Below are 22480 nucleotides of genomic sequence, written 5' to 3'. Positions count from 1 at the left end.
TGATTTCAGGACCACCCACTCTGTTGGTGCCAAAGACAAATATAAAATCCATGAGGGAGCAGAGAAATATGCACATTCTCTTTAAACTTGAGTCATATGAATTCAGGACATGTTATGGGGACTTCTGAACTCCTCCGTAACACAGGTCACAGAATCTCACAGCATTGATCTAGAGGTCTCTTTCTGTAAATATATCTAATCCTAACAAAAGTATTTTATCCTAATCTTAGGAATTTCAGCAGATGAGGAATCCTCTACACTCTAAGGTATCTTCTATTAACCATTAATTACCCTAACTATTAAAAATATGCATCTTCTTTCAGTTTTAAAAATTGGGCCAGTAGTGTTCTTCTAAGGAAGCTAATTTAGAAATGATGAATTCAGAGGAAAAGGTATTTTAGTCAAATGAATCCAGATTTACAAAGCTTTTACATGTGCATGAATTTGACACCCCATTAGAGTAAAAAATGTACAATTCATGCATCTTTGTTTCTCAGACAAAATGTGTGACTGTTTAGAGGCATGTTGCAGAATTGCCACTCAACCAAATTAAAGTACATGCTCTCAGCTTTAACGCAATATTGATCTAGTCTGGAAAGTTTTGAAAAACACTGTGTGAGCTTCAGATTTGTGTTTGCAAGAGGGAAATGTCTAAGCTTTTCATTAAAGAATTCATTGTACATAAAAAATGAGTTTCGAATTAGATATGAACCTTAAATTAATGAGCGACCAGACCAAGGACTTCAGACCACATGCACCTCTGTTAGCGTTTCTGACCCTTTATGAAAAATATTTCAATCACGAGAAAACATTGCTAGCCACTAGCATGACACTTCTGAAAGTTAACCTTAATTTGCTTTAATTTGGGTCAATGAGAACAGATGTCAGCTGAAGACATTTAAAACATAAAATTAGCAAAATATCTAGAAGACAAATAAGCCATCCTTAAAATTGTCATCCGAGCAATTTTAAATGTGCAACAGGCATGTGCTGCTTCAAATACCGATTAAATTCTCAAAATTTAATTTAGTTACTATACCTCCTTAGTCTCTTCAGAAAATGCTTGCAGAATATCAGTCTGCCTGGTGTAGTTTCCATTGGCATCTTGTAGTCCCTGGAGAATACGCTCTCTCAGAACCAGAACAGAAACACGTAGCTGGTGCCAGAGTAGTTGTACTGTATGGATGTCGACTATCACATTGACAGAGTAAGACAGAAGCTTCAGGGAAAACTCAGTCTCTAGTAGAGCGTGAATTTGTTCAACGTGATCAGATATATCTTCACAAATATCCTGTAATGGAAAAATAAAGTAGATATTTAGCTACAGGCATGGTCCTTTCATGGATCAGCTCTCCTTTTCATGTACGTTTTATTAAATGCAGAATACATTATTTCAGAGAGGAAAGATAATGTAATTAATACATCCAGGGTTCTTTTTTTTTTTCTCCTTTTTTTTTTTTTAAAAAAAAACTTATGGCAATGCTACAGCAACTGAACCAGCAGCTGTCCTGTTTGGCAGGGCTGCTCAGTAAGTGCAGAGACAGCATACAGTAAAGAAGGATGGCAAACAAGATCACATGAATCAGGAGCAGAAAACTAACACTGTAAAGTGACATCCTAGAAGACAGCAATGGGAATGAAATTTATAAGGCTGACATAAGCACTCCCTCTATGCTTCCTCCCCCCACCCAGTTAAAATGCAAAGAATGTGATCTGTGCCATCATCAACAAAATTCTCTCGGACAGAATTTACCTTTTAATCTAGCCTTTACAGCCCAGGAGGGCAAAAGAGTGGGACAGACTCAATGTGGGTAAGATATTTCTGGGATCCATCGCTGACTGCTGTGATGAGAGGGTGCTAACTTTTTGCGGTCTTGTTCTGGACTCAAAATTGAACAGAAGATGATAGGTGGAGAATGAGAAAGAGTGAAAGCAGAGAAGCTGTGAGCAGTTGTGTTGAGAAAGCGGAAAAGAAAATATAAGTTACCAGGTTATAAAACTAAGGTTTTGATGGGCTGGTATCCTCCAAATTTAACAACTGATGTTCCAGGTTTCTAAACTGTACTGCATACAGTGTAAAATCTTCACAATATAGTCTTAATTTTCTTTGTGAAAGGATAAGTCACAAGACTAAAGAATATTTGGTCATATATTATTGAGTGAGTAACACTGCTTTCTCAGAATTCTGTTTGAAAATTATGTGTAAAATACATGTCATAAACAAGTAAGGGAATGTGATGAAAATACTGAAGAAAATTAGCACTGGATCCTAGAAGATTTTTTTCCCTACATCTGTGGTATATATTTAAAGGTGACTTAATAGCATATTTTAAATCCAAGACTTATTTCTTTTAAAAAACATAAAGAAATTATTTTAATTAAAACCTTCAGAAATGTCCTTTTCAGGTAAAGGGTAGTATATGCATAACATCAATAAAAATAAAAAAAAAACCCCAACAATCTCATTGTGATTCATTTCAAGTTTGCTACTGAAACAATTCTATCAGACAATTACAATGAAACTTTATGTCCCTGATGATACTCTTGTGGTTTTGTACAGCAGTAGAATAGCAAGACAATCTTACTTGCTATCCTTTCCAAATTAAGAATACAGTACAGTAATTTTTATCAGTTCAGATTTGACATCTTCAGTCTGAAAGTAAAACCAAATTCTTGAATATGTAATTGTATGTATGTAACAAATTAAACCAAAATAAAATCCCTAGATAATATTAAATAATTTTAGTACAGCAGATAGCACAATATTAGCCCCAGGAAACTATTATGGTTGAGTACTATCAATCAGTAGTTACTCATTTTAATAAAGCACTGACAGCTAAATCAAGTCCCCTACAGGACAAGCTCTCAGAAATGCCAGAGATGAGCACAAAACGTTGGAGTTTCAATTAACAGAGTTTTGGGCTGCCTTGAGAGAGAGGCAGTATCTCTCCCCCTCTATCCTCAGTGCCCTTGTTGTGACAACCAGCATTTATATTTGCAAGTACAAAACATGTGGGGCTACAAGTGCTCAGGGCATCAAATATCCACACGCTTCCAGGTGAGCAAATGGATGTTCTAGTTACTAGATTAGTGTGCTAATCTAGTTCTACAGACACACAGACAAAGCTAAAGCTCTTAGCAATATCTTTTCCAAGCTTTGGAAAAGGGTATTATTATCCATTTATCCAGCTACAGCTGAAACTTGACTGAAAAGCACAGTGGTATTTCTACATTTCAAATGTTTTAAAGAATATTTTTAGTGAAATAATCTCACTGAATTTGCATTCATTTCTTCAATGTTGTTCATGTCTTTTTCCTCTTGGCCAAAAAGCAGCTTAATTTTAATTTCAGGGATTGAAAAATAGGTTGTTGCCCAGTAACTGTAACTTTGTAAATTAGACTCAATCTATTGAAAAATATTTAAGATTCCTTCAGTTAGACTACTCCTGCGAATGAGCTTAAGTTTGTGCCAACCTGCAAAACAAGTTTTCATTATTTTCCAGCTTCACACACAGTCACATGCTGAATTCAACTGCCGTAAGAATTCTCAGAGAGGTAGAAAACACAAAGCTATAAGAAGAAAGTATCAACAATGAGCAAGTGCCTGCTGACAATTGTTCAATAATGTACTGAAAATATTGGCTGATGAATCTAGATAATACTCTAAATCAAGAGTTCAGACCCACACTTCAAACAAGTTTTCTCTTGAGCTACCGTTACACTAGCTACCAAAGCATCTCGAATTTCAGAATAGACAAACTTTCCACAACAACACAGAAAATTTTGTACCGAAATGCAAATCCCAGTACCACTAGAGGTTTGAAAGAAGCACATATTCAAGGGTAAATGCTGTTAATTTTCACATGGCTGGTTATAAGTTGCTCATTTTCCTCAAAAAGCAAAGCCTTAAATACTTACAGACTACTGCAAGCATAGCAGCAGCCAAATGCTTTAGGTACTAACAAGGTAATTAACTGCTCTTGACAGTTTCAGTAACATGGAGGGAACTTAAGGCCAACCTCATCCACATTCAAGTAAAGGTCACATGCTCTGATCTTAACGTATAAGACTACCATCTCAGTCAGAGATAAAGTACAGCTCTTAAAGGATTTAGATTTTAGAAAGAGTGGGAGTCAAAAAACTGGAAGTTATTTTCTGAGTGGCTGAATGAGCCAGGAAGGAAATAAAGAAGCTACACACTTTTCCATAATATATAAAGTCTGAGCTCCATTTTCTGACTTTATCATCAGCTCCCTTTCTTCTGGCCTGGAATTAGTAGAGCATTCACTGTAGTATTGTCTTTGCTTTCATGGGAGAACAGAAAGGATTTTTGCCTTTGCTGATAAATTTTCTCACATTACATGACTTTTGGGAATGTTAATTTTGGGATGGTTGTTTTTTTCTCTTCCTACTAGATGAAAATCTGATTAAACCATTCAGGAAGTCTGATTTAATTTGCAACAGGGCCAGGCATAGATTTAAAGTGATTTAACTCCCCTATCAATAGTTCCAGCTATTCAATGTCTAGAAGTCTTGGACAAGCATCTACAGTGCATGCACAAGTTCAGTAAGTCCAGCTCAATATTACATACATGCTGTGCACTCCACCTGCGCATGCACTCTAAGTCTGAAGACAAACAAGTAGGCTGGATTCACTGTGTGCTTGAAAAGCGGTAGTGTCAATGCAACAATCTCAGTGAAACGGCGCTAACTGCTTTTGTGACAGCTAGCGGTTGATCAGCAGTCAGATGTCTGACTCTGTACACGTGACACATGGTCATATAGCAGTCTACTGGGTATTTCCTGAAAAAAAAAAAAAAAAAAATCCAAAAACCACCTTAGGAGTCATAGGTTAACATTCCTGTATCACATAACATTGTTTTGATGGGTGGCTTCTGTTTCAGCTGAGTCTGTAGCTATTGCCAAAAGAACCAAATTTCATTTCACCACAGGCCAGGTTCCTGGATAAAATGGATAAGACCCGAGTCTGGGGAAGTCCATCTTACATAAAGTGTGGAAGAAAGAATTTAGACCCCTATTTGTTTTTTTAACTGTCATACGATGATGGGAACGTGACGGCTGCACAAAAGACAGAAGAATAGCTGTGTAAAAGCTAATGCCAGTGCTTTATCAAGAGAAAATAATTACAAAGAAATGATTGATTTTGCAATAAGTTAATGCTATTTAGTCCCCAGCAGAAGAGCATTAATAAAGCTGCAGCCTATTTACTTGCATCTTGCCTGGCACAAAACAGTGTATTGAGAGGAAACAATATAATGTCAAATGTAGCTGGCATTATCTAGTACAACATTTTCTTATTACTGCATCTGAAGTCTAGATTTACCTATAATTCAGCAAAATGAAATAATCTCTAGCACAGCTGTGAATTTAATAATTTTCTGTAATAATTAATGCAGTTCAAATACAGCCCAAAATTGTCATGTTATGTAAGCTCCCAATTTTGCTGAGGCTCAATACCAAGGCCTGGTACAACATGGCCTCGTTGTCCTCATTCTTCCTAACTCCTTGTAGGTGATTTAGGATTAGATAGAGCAAAACCAGCAGAACATTGTCATGTGCCATTTTTACACTTTGTATTTATAAATAAAGAACGGCAGTTTCAAAAGATAGTACCTAAATGCTGTCATGAGTGCCAGTTGCTCTTTCCATCGGTGGCAGGTAGATAAAATAAACGGTGTACTTTTAAGTAATAAGGAAACAGAATTTCTCTATTGGCATCTGTTTCTAAATATGCATAGTTCCAGGTCAATGCAATAATATACAGCCCAAAAATATAACCATGGAATCCTCCTCCATTTTATCACTGTATAATTTCATATCAGAAGCTATTATAGCCTGGTTTTTAGAAAGCACCATTTCCAAAATAACTTTTTGTAAACATTGATCTCAAACATCCATTAGGCATTTTTGTTTTGCACAGTTTCATAGTGGTGTTAAGGTAAAGATTTTGTCGTCCTCTCATGGGCTACACTGTAGCGCTGACTGCGGAATTTCTTAGGCTACAGGGGTTGTACCCATTTGGCTGCCAACTGCCCACTTCACTCAGTCTTCCAGACAGCTGATCCTGTAATTTGCAGCTGCTGAATCCATCAGCCTGCTCATAGCCATCCACGTCAACTAAAATAGCCCGAACTGCAAACACTGCAGTAGACAAAGTGCATAAACAAACCCTCAAGAGTCAATGAAAACTAAGCTTTGATGTTGACTTGAAAAAATACCTTTTCTCTGCTCTTCAAGAAATTCTGCTAAGATGTACATGATCCTACAGAAAGATGAAAGGTTGCAATATGTTGCTTTAAAGTTAATATCAGTGACAAAGAAGCTATACCGCAGTTTTTCTATTCTTTGATCTCCCAGTAAAACCTCGGTAGGAAGAGCAGATTGCCATTGAGTCTCACAACTACTGCACATGCAAAACAATATCTATGATTTAAGAAAATGTCTATCTATTTGGTCTTTCCTTTTAAGCGCATTTTAATTTCTTATAAGACAAATATTCTAATCAGAATGTACAAGTTCTTCTCCTCAGAAAAAAAACAGATTACCTGCCGAAGAATTGTCAGATTTTTTTTAAATGTACTTGAAAATTATGAATTAAACTCACTCTCTGCGCTGCCCTTTTATGCTTATATATAGAAAGAGAGCACAAAAGAGAGGAGGTTTTATTGCTAAACAAATAAAGATTTGCAACTTTTGGAAAGGTTTTTTTTTTCCTTTAAAATGCACTCTGACGTCTCAAAGATAAATAGTTTTTCATCTCTACCTGCATGTACCTCCAAACAGTATTACAAGGATAAAATTGTTCTCTTCTATTTTGGATTATTGGTGAAACCTTAAGAGCAAATGCCGCTCACTTTTTCACGCCTGTTTTTAAGTAAATGATTATGTCAAAGAAAACAACCATACATGAAAAATACAGAGTTTGACTAGCAGAATCAGCTGCCATGGAAAGCTCTAGACTTGCTGCAAGTCACAAGATCGTCAGAGAGTGAGTCGAAGTGCTTAAGTACTGTAGCTGGTATCACTGTGGCATTCAGTGGCTAGGGGAAACAAATACATTTTACCAGGTGAAGAATGCAAACTGCAGCAGGAAAACAGCTACCAGAGGGCTCTAAGATCACTGACCCTGCGTTCTACTGACACCGACAGCTTGGAAGCACGTTGGTCCTCAAAGTAAGCTTCTCTGCTCTTCTCTGATGATGGCAGGCATACTACTGATAGTAACTTTTTCTGGTGCCCCATCTTTAGATGCATATTATTCTCTTTCCCAGCTTGACTTTTATTTTGATTAATTTACTCACATTATTATAAGTGAGCGACATTTTTATCATTGCAAAATTCCTGTAAGTAATCTTCATTTTACCTTTTGCTAAAATTCTCAGAAACTTGTTGGAATATGAGAAAGCTGTTAATTTGACAGACGTTTTTTCCCTGTAGAAAAAGATTTTGCTTTTTTTTCTTTTTTTTTTCTTTAAGAGAGCCCTGTTTTCAAACAGATTTCTTCAATGGAAATATTCAGGTGTTACAGGAGACTAGTCATTGTGACGCACTTGCAAGCAAAGATGTTCCACATTCTATTGTGCAAACATTGCTCAAAAAAGTTTTGAAAATAAATATCCAGTTTGATGAACTCTAAGTAAGCATGTTTCTACTGTATTTGGTTATCTCAAGATTCAGTGAGTTACATTCTTATATCCCTGTAGTGCAAAATCATGTGAAATAGATGTCAAATCACCAATTCTTTGAAAGGGTTGCTAAAATAGTAGTGGCTTGTCTGGAATTGTTACACATATGGAGCTGCTCTGTAATAATTTATTAGTAACTTATGGGACACGTTTTATTAGGATGTTTCTTGTGTATCAAGAAACAGGTTTACTATCAATCTGCAAGGAAAATGAGAAGAAAGCAAGATGAGAGTAAGGTATGATATCACTCACTAAGCACTTCAGGCTATTAAGTAACATGCCTGAAATGTTAATTTTGAAGCTCCTGTCTCAGGATTCCAGCAACTTGCATTTGTTTTGCCATATGGGCCACTGCTGGGGCCAAAGGATCAAACATACTGGGAAAAAGCAAAAGGATCCTTTTGTCCAGAAGCAGGGCAGGTGCTGCTGGAAGCTATTCCAGCTCACTTGCAGGACCAGCTGCAGTGTCTTACAAACTAGGCTAGCCTGTATCTTTTCTGCAGGAGGGGATGGCTGCAGAGAAGACAGGCTGCTTTCAAATATTTATTTCCCCTGTTAAGTTTAATCAGTACTTTAATGTAAAAAGACTTTCTGGTCACAGCATTCACCACAGACCAGATTCTTAAATGAAAGGAACTATTCAGTCCACCCAGGAATCTTCAGATAGCTGATGCACAAAAACACTCTTCCATAAGGCCTGGGATGGGACTGAACTGAAGAACAACAGAAGTTACGGCAATAAAATGAGGCACCTCAGAACTGTATTGGAACAGTATCTTGTAAACAGATCTGGGCTAGCTATTTCTAGGATATTCCTGCCATCAGTAAAATTGATGTCTGAATTTCACTTGTGTAAGAAACCGCATATATGCACTGAATATGGCAACTAATTTGGTGCGGGAAGTGATGTGACGTCTGCAGCTCAATGATGCTTTCATATCCTGAATTTCCACTGGTTCCATTGTGCAACGTGCCTAAAGTTATGACCTGAAAACTCTTTGAAACCTTCGGAGTAAGAAACATGTTCCTGTATAAACCATAATCAGCCAAGTCCACAATGTTCAGAGACTTTGCCCATTAAATTTATCACTGTACAAATTTCTTCAATGAGTAACCGTACAGCTTTTCATTTATGTTACTTTAACATGCTTAAAGTAACATATATTTTCATAAAGGCCTAAATTCCTAAATTTTAATAAATAGTGTACAAAAATATTTAAAACTTGGTAGAAAAAAGGTCATATTTGTGCTCACGGAAATCTGATTTTGTGCTGCACCCTGGAAGACAGTGTTGCACAGGTTCTCGAGAGTGGTTTTTCATGCAAGAGGATAGATGGTACTGAACGGTGCATTACGGTAGCAGGTTTTGATTCTAGCTACTTCTGACAAAAAAAAGGAAAAATACCAAAATCCAAACCTGTACAAAAACCTAGTCAAGCAACCAGTAGTAGAGGCAAGTGTTGAAAAACAATAAGCATTTTTCAAATGCCTGTTCATTGGACAATGATAGTATTATATAGATATATTTATCTTGCACTGATCATTTAAGGTCAAAAACAGATAAAAAAAATTATGAGGTAGCTTTATATTAAGCATACACATTGTGTATTATATATTCATATCTACTGAAATGGAAGAGTGAAGACTTATTAAAACATCCTTCAAATACCTTAGAGATCTCTTCAGACAACTCTACACTTTTTCTGCAATAACAGAAGTATGTAGGGCATATTTTGCCACCGTCTAGTTAACTACCTTTGCTTCTTATTTTTTTACTCTTTTTACTCAACACTTTCTTGCATTCTGCAAGCCATACATGCTAAATGGAAGTTAAAGGCACTTCTAACAAGTTCAAGTTACCACAAGCAAATGAAAGGTTGTGGATGCAAATGGAAGGACATTTTACTCATGGTGTATCTATACAACCTGCTGCAGCATAGCAGTAGTCCATGACTAAGCAGTTTTGACCTCAGGTTAGAGAGTAGTTAACTGGCTGTGAGGAAGCCCTATCATTTACTTAAACAATCATGTCAGCTACATGAAGAAGCAGAAAAGATGCCGCTCCTATTATCTGACCAGGACTTTCATCATTTGATCTACAATATAAAAAAACCTAGCAGAATTCAATGCTAATGCACTAACAGTAATTTTCCAGTAAAATGGTTATGCTTTTGAAAACTGAGTTTTCACAGCTTTATGCAGCCAACCTATTACTCTGACAGCTCAGCTTTGAGTAAGTCCTACTCTTGTTCTTTCTTCATTCTTTGTTTGAAGAAGATTTGGAATTACTCTTGGCATGGAACAAGAAAATGTCAACAATTCTTTAAGCCTTCTGCAGGGCCATAGGACCTTCATTGTCTGAGCTTTGTTTTCTGATGAGCCAATCTCTTTATTAAACAAGAAACTAGGTGCATTTCTCTTAAAAGATTTTGCAGTATATAGACTTCTTCAGAAAGACTCTTGTTTATATTAAACTCAGTAGACTTAATTAGGGTCTTTGTGAATGTCAGCTGCTCTTAAAAAAAAGAGTGTAGGTGACGGAAAAAAATTTCTTGGAGGAAAAAAATGTCTTATTCTCGAAATAATGAAGTTTCAAATAACAAACAAAGTGTAACCCCACATAAATAGCACAAAGTATGTTAGGCATCAACAAACTACTGAAATAAAAGGAACTGCAAGTTCACACAAGAGAAAAATTCAGTCCTTCTGCACAGACATGCAGAACACAAGAAAAAATTCAGTCAAAATGCTTTTACTTGCTCAAACCACAGAACACTAACTTCATTCACTCTCTGACTAAAGCTTAAGGGCTATAACAGAATTTAATGAAGGATGGTGAGGCTCTTTACTCTCATGTCAAATGCTCAATATGGTGACTGTGGTCTCCTTTCTTTTCTGGAACAGGTCAGAAGTGAAGAGCTACCATCTGTGCCAAGTTTTCTATAATGAAAATTGATAGCATGATAGGAAGTTTTCAAGATAAGTGGTGGTTTTGTATCAGTGCAGCTAAGCCTCCAAGAGCTTCTGTGACCTGTTTTTGAAGTTAGTTTCCATCAGTCATTGTTGAGGACACCAAAAAGGACACAAACTCTCATGTTCTTTATTAGCAGACTTTGCTTTATTAGCACTGTTTTTCTCTTTCATGTTGGTCAATGAAAGCTAACATTTAATCCATGAACCCTTACGGGGATCACTGAGATTTTTTTTGGTTGGTTCAGAAACATGGAAAAGAAGCCCTATAGTCTATCTTGCTGCTTGCTGTTTGTGACCTTCCTGCCCTCTCTCCAGAGGGAGAAGTGTTCGAGTCAGCTAGAAAGCTCCTGTAGATCCTCCAATAAGTTTGTAACAATTACAAAGCACTCCAAGCATGTGGAGGTACTTCCAGTAGTCTGAAGCAGCTACCACCTATGCAGCGTACAGGGAGGCCTGTTCCACACTGGATACTGTTCACTCTTTTATAAGAGTCAGGGTTAGTTAAAAAAAAACAAGGAAGCAAAAAATCACACCTAAGTTTGCTATATCCACAAAAAACAATTTGAAAGGTCAGTAGAAAGCTTAAATTACTATTTTACAAACTTAAAGTCTTAAGTGAATGAATAAAAGAGCAAATTTTAGAAAAAAAATTTTAAAATTGGAAGATTGAATCTTGAAGACATCTAAAATGTACAAAATTTTTATTCCAATTTCACTTCTGAAAGTGCACATGGAATTTCTTGATTTACTTACAGAAAGAGCTCTTCTAGCAGGCAAATCAAACCCCATATTATGTTTCCTAATTAAACAATATTTTAGAAATAATTCCTAATTAGTTTGTGACAGGTACGATGTAAGTTACAGTGAATGTACCTGTGGTTTTTCGCCTCAAATGTAATAAAAACGAAACTAAACAGAAAGCCTAATTTATATCCACAGAAGGAAGAATACAGCAGGTTTTTTTGCAGGCTTTTTTGAGAAAGAATATAGTGGAGACTAAATTGGAAAACTGGAATTTTGGGACTGGCATGACATCCAAAGCTAACTGAACCATCCAAACTGCTTTAATTGGCTTTTGGCAAGTATCATAATGCTTACGTGAGGCTTCGCATACAAAACCAGTTAACATACGTTATCTAGTACTTTGCACTGTCTGATCATTTCCAAATCTCACTGTCATCCCACCGGTGACTGTTAGTTAATACAGATGTATATTTAAATGTTCAATATCATATCTTCTTTTAAAAAAAATGGACATAATATCCTTGATTTTTTGATTTAGATGCAAAGAGGATACTGTATAAATAGGAAATTATAAAACCTCAGATTTTATACCATATCTGCAGTACTTCAATCATAAATACTTCTAGCATAATCTAGTAAAAATTGCCATATCCAGTAGACACAACAAAGCACTTATTTCCAATTAAATTGCCTGTAAGGAACCTAAAATTCAGTGTCATTAATAATAGATGCTTGTCCTGGCTGCTTACAAGACTGAGAGTGCCAGTCATTAGCATTTAGAACTAAATATTTAATTTTAAAATTAGGCATAATATTATAGATAGAACTACTTAAAAACACTGTAGACGTAATTTAGAAACATGTTATCAGACTGTAGAGCATATCCGTACGTAGTGTATTCCAATGTGACAGCTCTGAGAAGTCAGCTTCTGCTCTAGCTGGATAATTCTCCTAATAGTGCCAGTTTTAGCTTTACAAGAGAACTTTCCAGTGTAAAGCACTGACAAGCTTAATGGCTGTTAAGATGTTGGTGCTGCTTGAGAAAGTACTCCTGCACTACACAGTAGGACTGAAGTGCCTTGAAAGAAGCAGAAAATGATCAGTGATTATTTAAATATTTATTCATTTATATATACACATATGTATATACAGGCAAATATATTTTACATGTTGCTAACTGGAATAAGATCCTTGATTTATAAAGCACTTCATAGTCAGTGTCATTCACATCTTTAAGAAAGCAAGACATCATGACCTGTGTTTTTGGTTGAGATAAACTGTTTCCTATGCTGACACAGGAAAGAACAGTTTTATCTATCAACAGCCTCGCATTTCTTTATATGCCGTTTTTATTTTCTAGCTATACAGAGATAAGTTATAAATTATCTTTGTCTAGACTGTAGTTTTCAGTGATGTGTGTAACTTACCACTCTGCAGGCGCAATGAGAAAAAGAAAGGCTGTTGCCGTGCCTGGACTTGTAAACTAACCCTTTGAAATTCAATAGCTGAACTTGTCTGCGTGGAAGTTAATGAACCTAAGCGACTTCAAGCTTCAAATGCATATTTGTGTATTTTATTCACTTGTAAATATTTTTATTTCCTGCAAAAATAGTGATCATCAATTTAGCCTTGAACTGAATCCTGAATTTACACAAATTCAAATCTTTCATCTTCCTCAGATAAGATTCACAAGAAATGGCATAGGATCCCTGGATTGTGGCAGCCTGAAGTATAGACGGGGAAGAAGGAAAGGTAAGAAACACGTCCAATTGCAGGCGTTCATATTTCCATATTCTTCCTGGAACAACGGAGCTGGGTCTGCAGAGACCTAGCTTTGCTCACAGGCTTTCCTCTGCGATAAAGTGGCTGTACTGCTGCTGGTCTGGATACGACCCTGGAAATAGAGTAACTGTACTCTCACGGTGTCACACTTGAGCTAACATCCCTGCCAAAGCCTGACTGCCTAATAGAGGTAGCTGGACTAAGTCTCCACTTTATGCGCAGGTAATATAAAATGCCCGTGGACAGTGAGGGACTGACTAACTCTGGTAGGCTAAAGATACCGTTACTATATGACAATCTTGGAAAAAAAAACCCACTTGCAGCAGCCCTGACCACAAAACTGTGATTTCTGGTCTGGAGCTGATAACAATAAACACACCTGCCTGCCCTCTGCCTTCCCCAGTACACCCCAAAACCCAGCATTCTTAGGGGATTCTGTAGTTTTTGTATTTTCAATACATTTCAACTGTACAATATATTTCTATGCAGGTCATCTTCTACCAAAACAGGAAAATCATTAAGCTGTAGAAAAAGCAAAAACTGCAACTGTTTTCTCTTTCTTGAGAAGCCACAGTAGGATATCAGCCTATCCTGTCATAATAACTGGCAAGTCCGAGTAAAATGGAAGAATTATTGGTATTTTTAAATAATCTTTTTTGTCAAACTCTTAAATATTGAGGTCCTTTCACAGAGTCTTTTTCAGCACTTCATCAAGAGTTTTGTGAGAAACTGAGTCACACTGAGCCAATAGGAAATTTGGTCATCTGTGAAATTCTTGAAATAGTATTGCTAACAGCAAGTCTGTCAAACCTAACATATATATCCCCTCTACATCCATTCTCCTAAAATTCTAGCACTGCCTACAAGTCAATATCCTGCCCTCCAAAAATACACTAATCAAACACTAATACTTTAAGTAGAATATTATGACTAATCCTACCCATTACTAACTTCCAGCAAGAAGACATCCTAAAACCATGCCAACTGTTTAGCTCCCTCAATAAAGGGCTGGGGGAAGCCATAGTTCGTAATGAATAGAGCAGTGTCCCACTTTGAGATTGAAGCATGAGCACAAAGAAGGATGACAAAATTGCTCAATGTAATGACACGTTCCCAAAACATTAGCCATACCTTCTTTTGAAACTCACAGTATAAAGAATTTCTAAAATGTGCCATTATTGTTTATTTTTCATTATGTTTTTTACAGTTTCAAAAGCATCAAAATAATTAAAAAAAAAAATCTCTCCAGAAGGTATTTTGAACTGGAATTTATGGAAAATACAGTATGAAAACTCTGCTTTGCAGACTTAAAATAAAATTCAGGTAATAATCAACACTGAATTTCAGTCTACACTTTCTGATTTTGTCTCTGAGATGAGCATATTGCAAAAACAGAGTAAACAGGCAATAATGTTTATTAATTCCTGAGAAGTTTCTTCACTTATCAGTACAGGCAACAGATATGGGAAAGGCAGATACTATACCAGCTAGGTTTATCTCTAACTTATTCAAGGCAATCACATATACATCGAATGTAAAACCTACTTGGCACAAGAAAGCATCAACTCAGATGAAATGCAAAAGAAAATATCACTACAGATGTGACAACAAATGAAATATAAATAGAGACAAAGGGCTTGAGAAAACAAATTTAAAAAAAAAAAAAAAAAGAAACCACTTGTTGGCAAAGACTCTGAGCAACAGCAAGTAGTTTGCACACAGGAAGGCTGCTCTCCAGCATGAACCCCAGAGTGCTGAATGGGGATAAACAACAGATTCACTTCAAAATCACACTTTCAACCCAAACTAAGATCATAACATAGACATATCTATGGAAGAGCAAAATGATCTTTCTAGTTCTTATATGCAGCAGAACGAATTGAGACTCCTACTTTACTGATGGATTTCAATATCTGAAACAGCATTCAGAAAAGGATAAGAAATGGAGCAATGATATTTATGTAATAAGCACCTACTACACTTAGTCTAGTGCTAAGCTCGTATAGCTGTAGCAGAATTTTCCACTCCTTGGTGCTTTGGAGAAGACCGCAGCAATGATTGCTGTTACAGAGATGAAGGTCCTAACTTGCTTAGACAGCAGAGTCTAAACAAGAGCAATTGGCAGCTGATGCATGGGCAGCTGAAGAGCAAAGGTAAAAACTTTTTAAAAGCCAGCGAGAAATTCCTACCCAAACAGCAGACGTAACTGCTGCCACAGTCTATGGCTGATTTCCCATTCTTCTGGCGCCTTGTACAACCTATACATCAGTCAACAATTTTCCATCCTCTGCCAGCTTTTGCTTCAGGGAAGTCAAAAGACTTTACTGTCTTAATCCAGTGCAAATCTTTGAAGAAAACAGTCTTGACTGACCAAAAATTCCTGAACTTTTCCTGTAGATACGATTTCAAAAGAATGAATAAGTTTGCAGAGAGAATAGACACATTTCAGCAGTCTGAGCATATTCCTGGGGACGTGGCACACATACAACTTCATGAGCTGAGAACAAAAATAAAACAAAGGGCCTTTGGAAAGGTTACAGTTCACAGAATATTTTGAAAATGGCCTCCTAAATTAATGCAATTATGATAAACATCAGGGTGTTCAGTTGTCACATTCAGTCTCCCTATGAAGAACTACAGAATTTATTGTTTCTAATAAAGAGAGTAAAATCTAGATATAATGATGAAGTTCTATGTTTTCCATTACTTATATTGGTTACAGTCTGTTGGTTTCCTGAGCCTTTACTAAACACATCTCTTCACAATATAGGTCAAAGTTCTAGCCAAACTAATGTAATTATAATCTTACAACATCTATTTCTAACTATACTGTGACCTATAAAAAGTTAGCTGAGTAATGTCTCGGGGAATAGAGAAGATTGAGGATTAAGTTTCACCTCCACATACACAAAAAAGCTATAATCCCCCCATCGAAACATGGGACTAAGGGTTTTACACTACAAACTTCTTTTTTACCTTCAGAAGTGAAAGATTTAGATTGCTTAATCCAAAAATTGTGATTGCAAAAACTTTACATTATGTAGAACAGGGAGCGAAAGACACTGAACAAGCTTTTTTCAGTATTTAGAAATCTACATCCACAGGGAAAAAGATCTGTCAATTTTGAAAGTTAGATTTACAGTGCACAGGAAATGAATTGTATTATTTCATACCAAACAGTTTTAGGCCATGTAATACTTCTTTAGAAGTTGAAAACCGGCTGATTAAAAACCCCATTTGCCCTTATTAATAAAAACAATTTACAAACACTGATAATTTATTGCTTTAGACATTTTATAAAGTATTTCACTTTAATGGTGTCTTACCTCATTTATACTGGAAGGAGAATTTTCAGGTATTAGCTTTGCAAATAAAAAGGCTGTCCCATTTCCTTTCCTCAGCTAAAGGAGTTACATGCAACCAGTAATTCAGAAAACAAGTGTCTGTTTAAAAGACAGACAAGTAAGCCATAGATATTCTGTAACCCAATCCATCTTCAGTGCCGAGTCAACAGCTTCTGTTTTGCATGAAATATAGCAAATAGTCTGCTGCCTGTACCTGTGTTATTGTGCAGATCAAGTTTAGGCCTGTCTGCTCTTCCCTTGCACGTTCAGAGCTACAGTAGTGATTTCTCAGCATTCAGATCTGCTGTATGGCAGCTAAGTGAAATTTCAGCCGACACTTGTAGACTTGCAATTAGCAAGGTTATTTTAAGCGCTGACCTAAGTTCCAGCAGAATGTTTATGGCGTTATGACAGGAAAGAATCTAGTATAATATCGGTCGCTTGGTAACCTTGTAAAGCTGATCGCAGAGAGGAGAGACCCTCTAATTCACAGCATAAAAGTAAATATCTGACCCCCAATTTACTTTGATTTTCATTTTGAAGCTTTGAATGAAATAGAAATATTTACTGGGTTAATACTAGGAAGCTTAGAATTTATTTTAGGACCTGGTAGATCATATGCTTGGAACAAATGTATTAATAGGAAGTTATGACTTCCTCAATAGAGTGATTCATCACTTACAGAACAGAGACTGTTACTTTTGTAATGGTCACATTTGTAATAATTACCTATTACATTCTGAATGGTAGGAGAAAATCGCTTACGGAGCTGAACTTATTACAGCTGTACTATAACAATATCTTGTAGTTTCTCCTTGGTTGTCTTGAAAAGGGCTCCCTCTTCTGTACAGGCCCTTGGTAACCCCTGATTTGCCCTGGATTCCTTCTGAATTCTCTGGCTGTCTAACTATTTCAAAGTCATGTTGGGAGGCTCAGTCATACCTCCACACCCTCATTCGATGTTCATCCTCATTCCTCCCCCCCTTTTTTCTTCTTTTTTGTTCATGGATCAGCTTTCTTGTTCCCACCCATCCTCATACTTCCAATAGTGGCAGATCTAACCTCACAGATGGAACCACGACAAACAGCTCCTCCAACTGCCCCAGATTAGAGCTATAATGGTCAGCCAGCTTGTGTGCATGCACACACACAACAAGCTTTTCTGAAAGGACCGCAATCAGAAACACCATTAAAAGAAAGATTGTTGTTTTAAAGGAGAGAGTAAATGATGAAAAAAACCCACCAAAAACAAACAAAAAAAACCCACCTAGAAAAGTTGTTGCTTTTGCAAATGCTGTAATAACTTCTACACATCACTAATCACAATGAAACTGCTCTCTTGACCCTGTAGCAAAATTTACCTGAGGCAAATCGTACTTTTGAAAACTGAGAAAACAACAGTGAAAACAATATAAATTAATTTTGTCCTTATTTTAAAATATTGAATGTATCCTGAGTTACATACAAACAGGAGATAGCATTCAAACTAAAAGCAACAAGCTGACTATTAAAGGTATCCCAAATAGCAAAATTTAAAACACAATATAAGCACCAGAGTCTTCAAATATATCACAAGATCAAGAGCTAAAGTTTTTGAGTGAATGGACCATTCATATGCCTTTGAGATGGTCAACACTCTGAAGGATGCTGGAGTCACCACAAATAATACAGTGCCTGAACGCATACACACTTCTGAACTCTGAGCATAAAGACAGAAACATTAGTGTCATGGACACACAATTAACTTTTTTTTCAGAACAATACCTTTATAAGAGAAGGTTTCTTATGAAATATCATAACCTAACCATTTGAAGACATCATGAAAGCACTGGCTTGCTAATGCAGGCTAGCCTCAGCTGTCAAAAACTCTAAGAAGGAAGTTAATAAAAAAGATTTTTTTCTCTCTCACACATCCTCTTTTTTAAAACCAGGAAATAACAAAATCTGCATTAAAATAGATGTGTTTTCCATTTCAGATCAATTCCTGAACATATAAATAGGTTGACTTCTATATGAATAAGCAGTAATTTTTTTTAAAAAGAGGGTAACTGTATTCGATTCAAAAATGGTAGGAAAAATACCAGTAAGACAAATGGGTTTTTTTCAGTGCTTAGTAAAATGCAAATTAGGACTACTTACTTCAGAGTAGAGGGGAAAAAAATTGGCTGAAGCAGCATTTCCAGATTTGGCCACAGTTGCTTTCTCTATGCTCAATTATATGCTACACTGCATTACCTGGTTTTACTCAAGTCATTTAGAGCAATGATATATGAAGCTCTCTGGCAAAATTTTTAAAAATCATAGCTCAAAAGTATTTCAAATTATTTCAGTTCCAGTTTCAAATAATTCTGGTTAAGAAATATTGTATCTTTAATAGGTAAAATACCAGTTTTCATCAAGTGCTGGTACTTGAACAGGTAGATACCTAGGCTACAGTAGGTTTATATGCTTTTTACCATATGAACTAATTTTCCAAGGTTAATTAAAATCTTTAATTAATTTGTATGCAACAGTGGCATGATAACTTGGGATGCTATGAATCTGCAAGGGCTTCCTCTGCTTGGGGGCTTAACTTATAAAAGGCTAAGAAAGTACAACCGAAGATCAGCGGCTCAGTTCTTCTTTGAAACTTGATTCCTACCTGTGTAATAGCAGGAAATCCATTTCCTGTTGAATACCAGGTAACTCCAAGAAACACATCTCAGCATGTCATTTGCATTACTAGCTAGTATTTTACTTGCTGATTGCACTCCCTGTTCCAGGAGGAAGCTATAGATGAGTCAAATTGGGTGAAAAGGCATGCTCTCTAGCGATGAGCTGGAAATGAACTACCATCTTAACCAGAAACACTCTAAAGATCATGAATAAATCCATGGTGAAAGAAATATAGGCAGAATAATATACATGAGCTGACATTTTAATAAACAAACACTACATTATAGGAGGATAATTCAGCGGAGCTGAATGGTTTAATCATAAATGTTCTGAAAGATCTTTATTGCTAGTTGCTCTGCACATCGGGGCACATTTTCGGCAAATTATTCTGGAGAAAGAAAAAGAGAAGGCAATAAGGGAAACAGCTCAGGGGTAGAACTGATGAGTGAGTCATATATTTTCCTTGAAATACAAATACTTTTAGAAGGACTAAGTAAAATGTAAACATTCAATGAAGTGACACCCATGATTGGTTTCGTCACTCACAGGTTGACTTATACAATCTAAATTAAATTATTGGGTGGGGTCTTTTTAAATTTATTAATAAGGAGGCTTGGGGGGGGGTTAGCAAAAAAAAATACCAGAAATAAGATATGAAAGGCTTCTCATTTCAAACTTGTAACATCACTGCAACTCTTTTCAATTATATACTTTTGTTTGAGGTTTAATATCTGTTTATTCCCTTGCACTATCTTTATCACCCAGACTGGCTACATAATTTATATTACAAACTCACATTTTTTATATAACAGGCTAAGAATGCAGCCCTCATCTCGACCGACCTGATCTTTTATGAGTTTGGCAAACAGAGCTGGATAACATGAGTTAAGCTAGTATCAAGTTTTCCAGTTAAATAAATCTTCACTGGCAAAAAATATTACTTTAAATAAAAATTTTGTGAAGAAATTTGTGTACAATTTGCCTGGAAAAATGTCTTAAAAGCAGAATAGGCTTTCTCTCCATGATATCCAGTTTGTATAAGTGACTCAATGAGCATAATTAAAAAAAGTTTGGTTTATACCCCATTATGTTTCTGTGGGTCTCTGTGGTTCTGTGGCAAGAGACCAAAATTCAGATCTCTCTCTACTTGGTATTTACTAATTCACACAAGTGTAGCTATGCATGGAGTACATCAAATTATGCACAATAATTCAAGAAGGGTATCAAGACAAGTGTTGGATGCGTGATATTATGTTGTTCTGTGACTTTTTAGATAAAATTCAGTTTGGGGGGGTTGAAGATACCAGAATAGAAGGATGCTTTTATTCTTCTGATAGGTAATATAGCGAAGTCTAAATACAAGGGTGAGAATGTTCAAATTTAATGAAGTTTAAATTACCTGATATTTTCATTATTTTCCCCAAGCACCCCCTAAGTCATAATAAACAAAAAAGAAAAACACACCAGTTAGAAGCAGCAAATGGACTGAAAGCAAAACAGATAAATTCTAACATGACAGTTTTTGCAGCATGTGTATCACCATAATTTAATTAAAAATGGTGTTTAATAACAAATCTGTCCCAAGTGCTGGTCCTACTGCGCGCATTTGCATTTATTTAACATCTTCAGAAAAAATATGTGAAGAAATGCACCTACGTGAGACACAGAGAAGTAGTATAGACATTAACCTCTCTTTTTGATAAAGAAAACATCAGTGAAAACTGTCTTTGGCATTTTCATTACCGGCATTTAAACTGAGAATCATTGAGAAGATAAATCATTTTTTTCACCGCATACCTATTATGCATCCCTTTGTCACAGCATATCTTCCATTTGCACACAGCAGAGACTGAAGGTTTAATCTGTTCCTCCCTACATTTTCAAATTATTTCCTTCAGAAAATAAGGAATTAAACGAGACGGCTTGGAGTGCACACATGTTGGCTTCCTATTTATTCTAGCAAACAAGTGCACCAAAAACAGATGAAGCTGCAGATTTTACCCACACTTTTCAAGCTTGATATCCTATTTAAAAAAATCCTTAATGTGCTATCATTACAAAGTATGAGTTGACATATTCAGAGATGTATATTGTAACTGAAAGGCCCTAAATGGAGCCAGACTTCTCCATTATAACATTTCATTGTCCTCCTTAAAATCCAAAAGCTGAGTAAGGCTACTGCAGAGGAATTATTTTTCTAAATTGCTTTCCTAACATTTCACAGAGAATAAACAAACAAATGACAGTTTTAGCTTTTGCCCTGAAGGATTTACTCATGCAAAACTCTAAACATGGTCTTTCCTAGGAAATGAAAGGCTGGTTAAAACTGGTTTTCCTTCTCCTATTCCAAGTGACTGATTGTCACATTCCAGACATTTCTGAGCAATGGGATTACATCATTCATATTTTTTTTAAGGGAAACAGCTGTTACATCCAATATTCATGACCTTTAAGTTTTCAATATCAAGTTATTCAGCTGTTCTTTCAGTCCATCTGAGTTGCAGCGAAATGAAACTGTGCAAAAGACCAATCAGTTTTATTCCATAGTTAAATGAATGCACATATTGTTCCAAGGCAACAGAAAGAAAACAGAGCTTAGGGGAAATACGGCATACAAAAATCTTGGTCTTATCACTGCTTCAGTGGACTGTCAGCCCCTTCTCCATCCCACACACAAAATCAGTACAGTATTTTGTTGCATATTTCACATTGCTCCTTTCTAGGGTTTGATGTGCACAGCTGTATGTGTTATGTGTGCATAATTCTTACAGGATGTCACAGAAGGAAAAAAAGAAGAGAAGCACACAGAGATTCTTAAGGCAGAACACAGATACTTTTGAGGATATGTGCCAGCTCATATAATCAGGCTCTTTGAACTTCAAGTTCAGTGTTTCTTACATCTTTTTCACTGTTTTGGTTTGTTTGTTTCTTTGGGTTTTTTTCAGTGATGGAAAACATGAGTACATTTGGATAAAAGGAGTTTAATCATATTTCTATTTAGAAACATATTTAGATTTTTCAGGTGGTCATTAACTCATCAGAGAAAGGTAAACAAAATGCATTAATATTCATTAATATGAAAGGGCATTTCTCAAACTTTATCATGCTTGATGCATTACATATCCAGGATGTTGTTACATTGATGTCTGCAGCTCTTCCAGAAAACTTGCTTTGTAATAATGCTTACTGCACAATATTAAAGCCCTTTTTGATTAAAATAAATTGTAAAGTGTAAACCAAACAGTAAAAGAACCATGCTATTACAAGAGAGGGCGC

General features: G+C 36.1%; 1 protein-coding gene across 3 annotated transcripts in view; it reads right to left on the bottom strand.

Annotated features, from left to right (window-relative positions):
- Positions 1-22480, bottom strand: part of AKAP6 (A-kinase anchoring protein 6) — a 237120-nt gene that overhangs the window by 194853 nt on the left and 19787 nt on the right. For all 3 annotated transcript variants that reach the window (XM_075103332.1, XM_075103330.1, XM_075103331.1), the window contains exon 3: positions 1040-1291. In XM_075103332.1, coding sequence (XP_074959433.1) covers positions 1040-1291 — 252 coding nt within the window. The remainder of the gene's footprint in view (positions 1-1039; positions 1292-22480) is intronic.

This window comes from Phalacrocorax aristotelis, chromosome 9 (genome assembly GCF_949628215.1).
Source record: "Phalacrocorax aristotelis chromosome 9, bGulAri2.1, whole genome shotgun sequence".
NCBI classification, from domain to species: domain Eukaryota; kingdom Metazoa; phylum Chordata; class Aves; order Suliformes; family Phalacrocoracidae; genus Phalacrocorax; species Phalacrocorax aristotelis.
The sequence above is the reverse complement of the archived record's forward strand: the minus strand, read 5'-3'. Positions and strand labels throughout refer to the sequence as shown.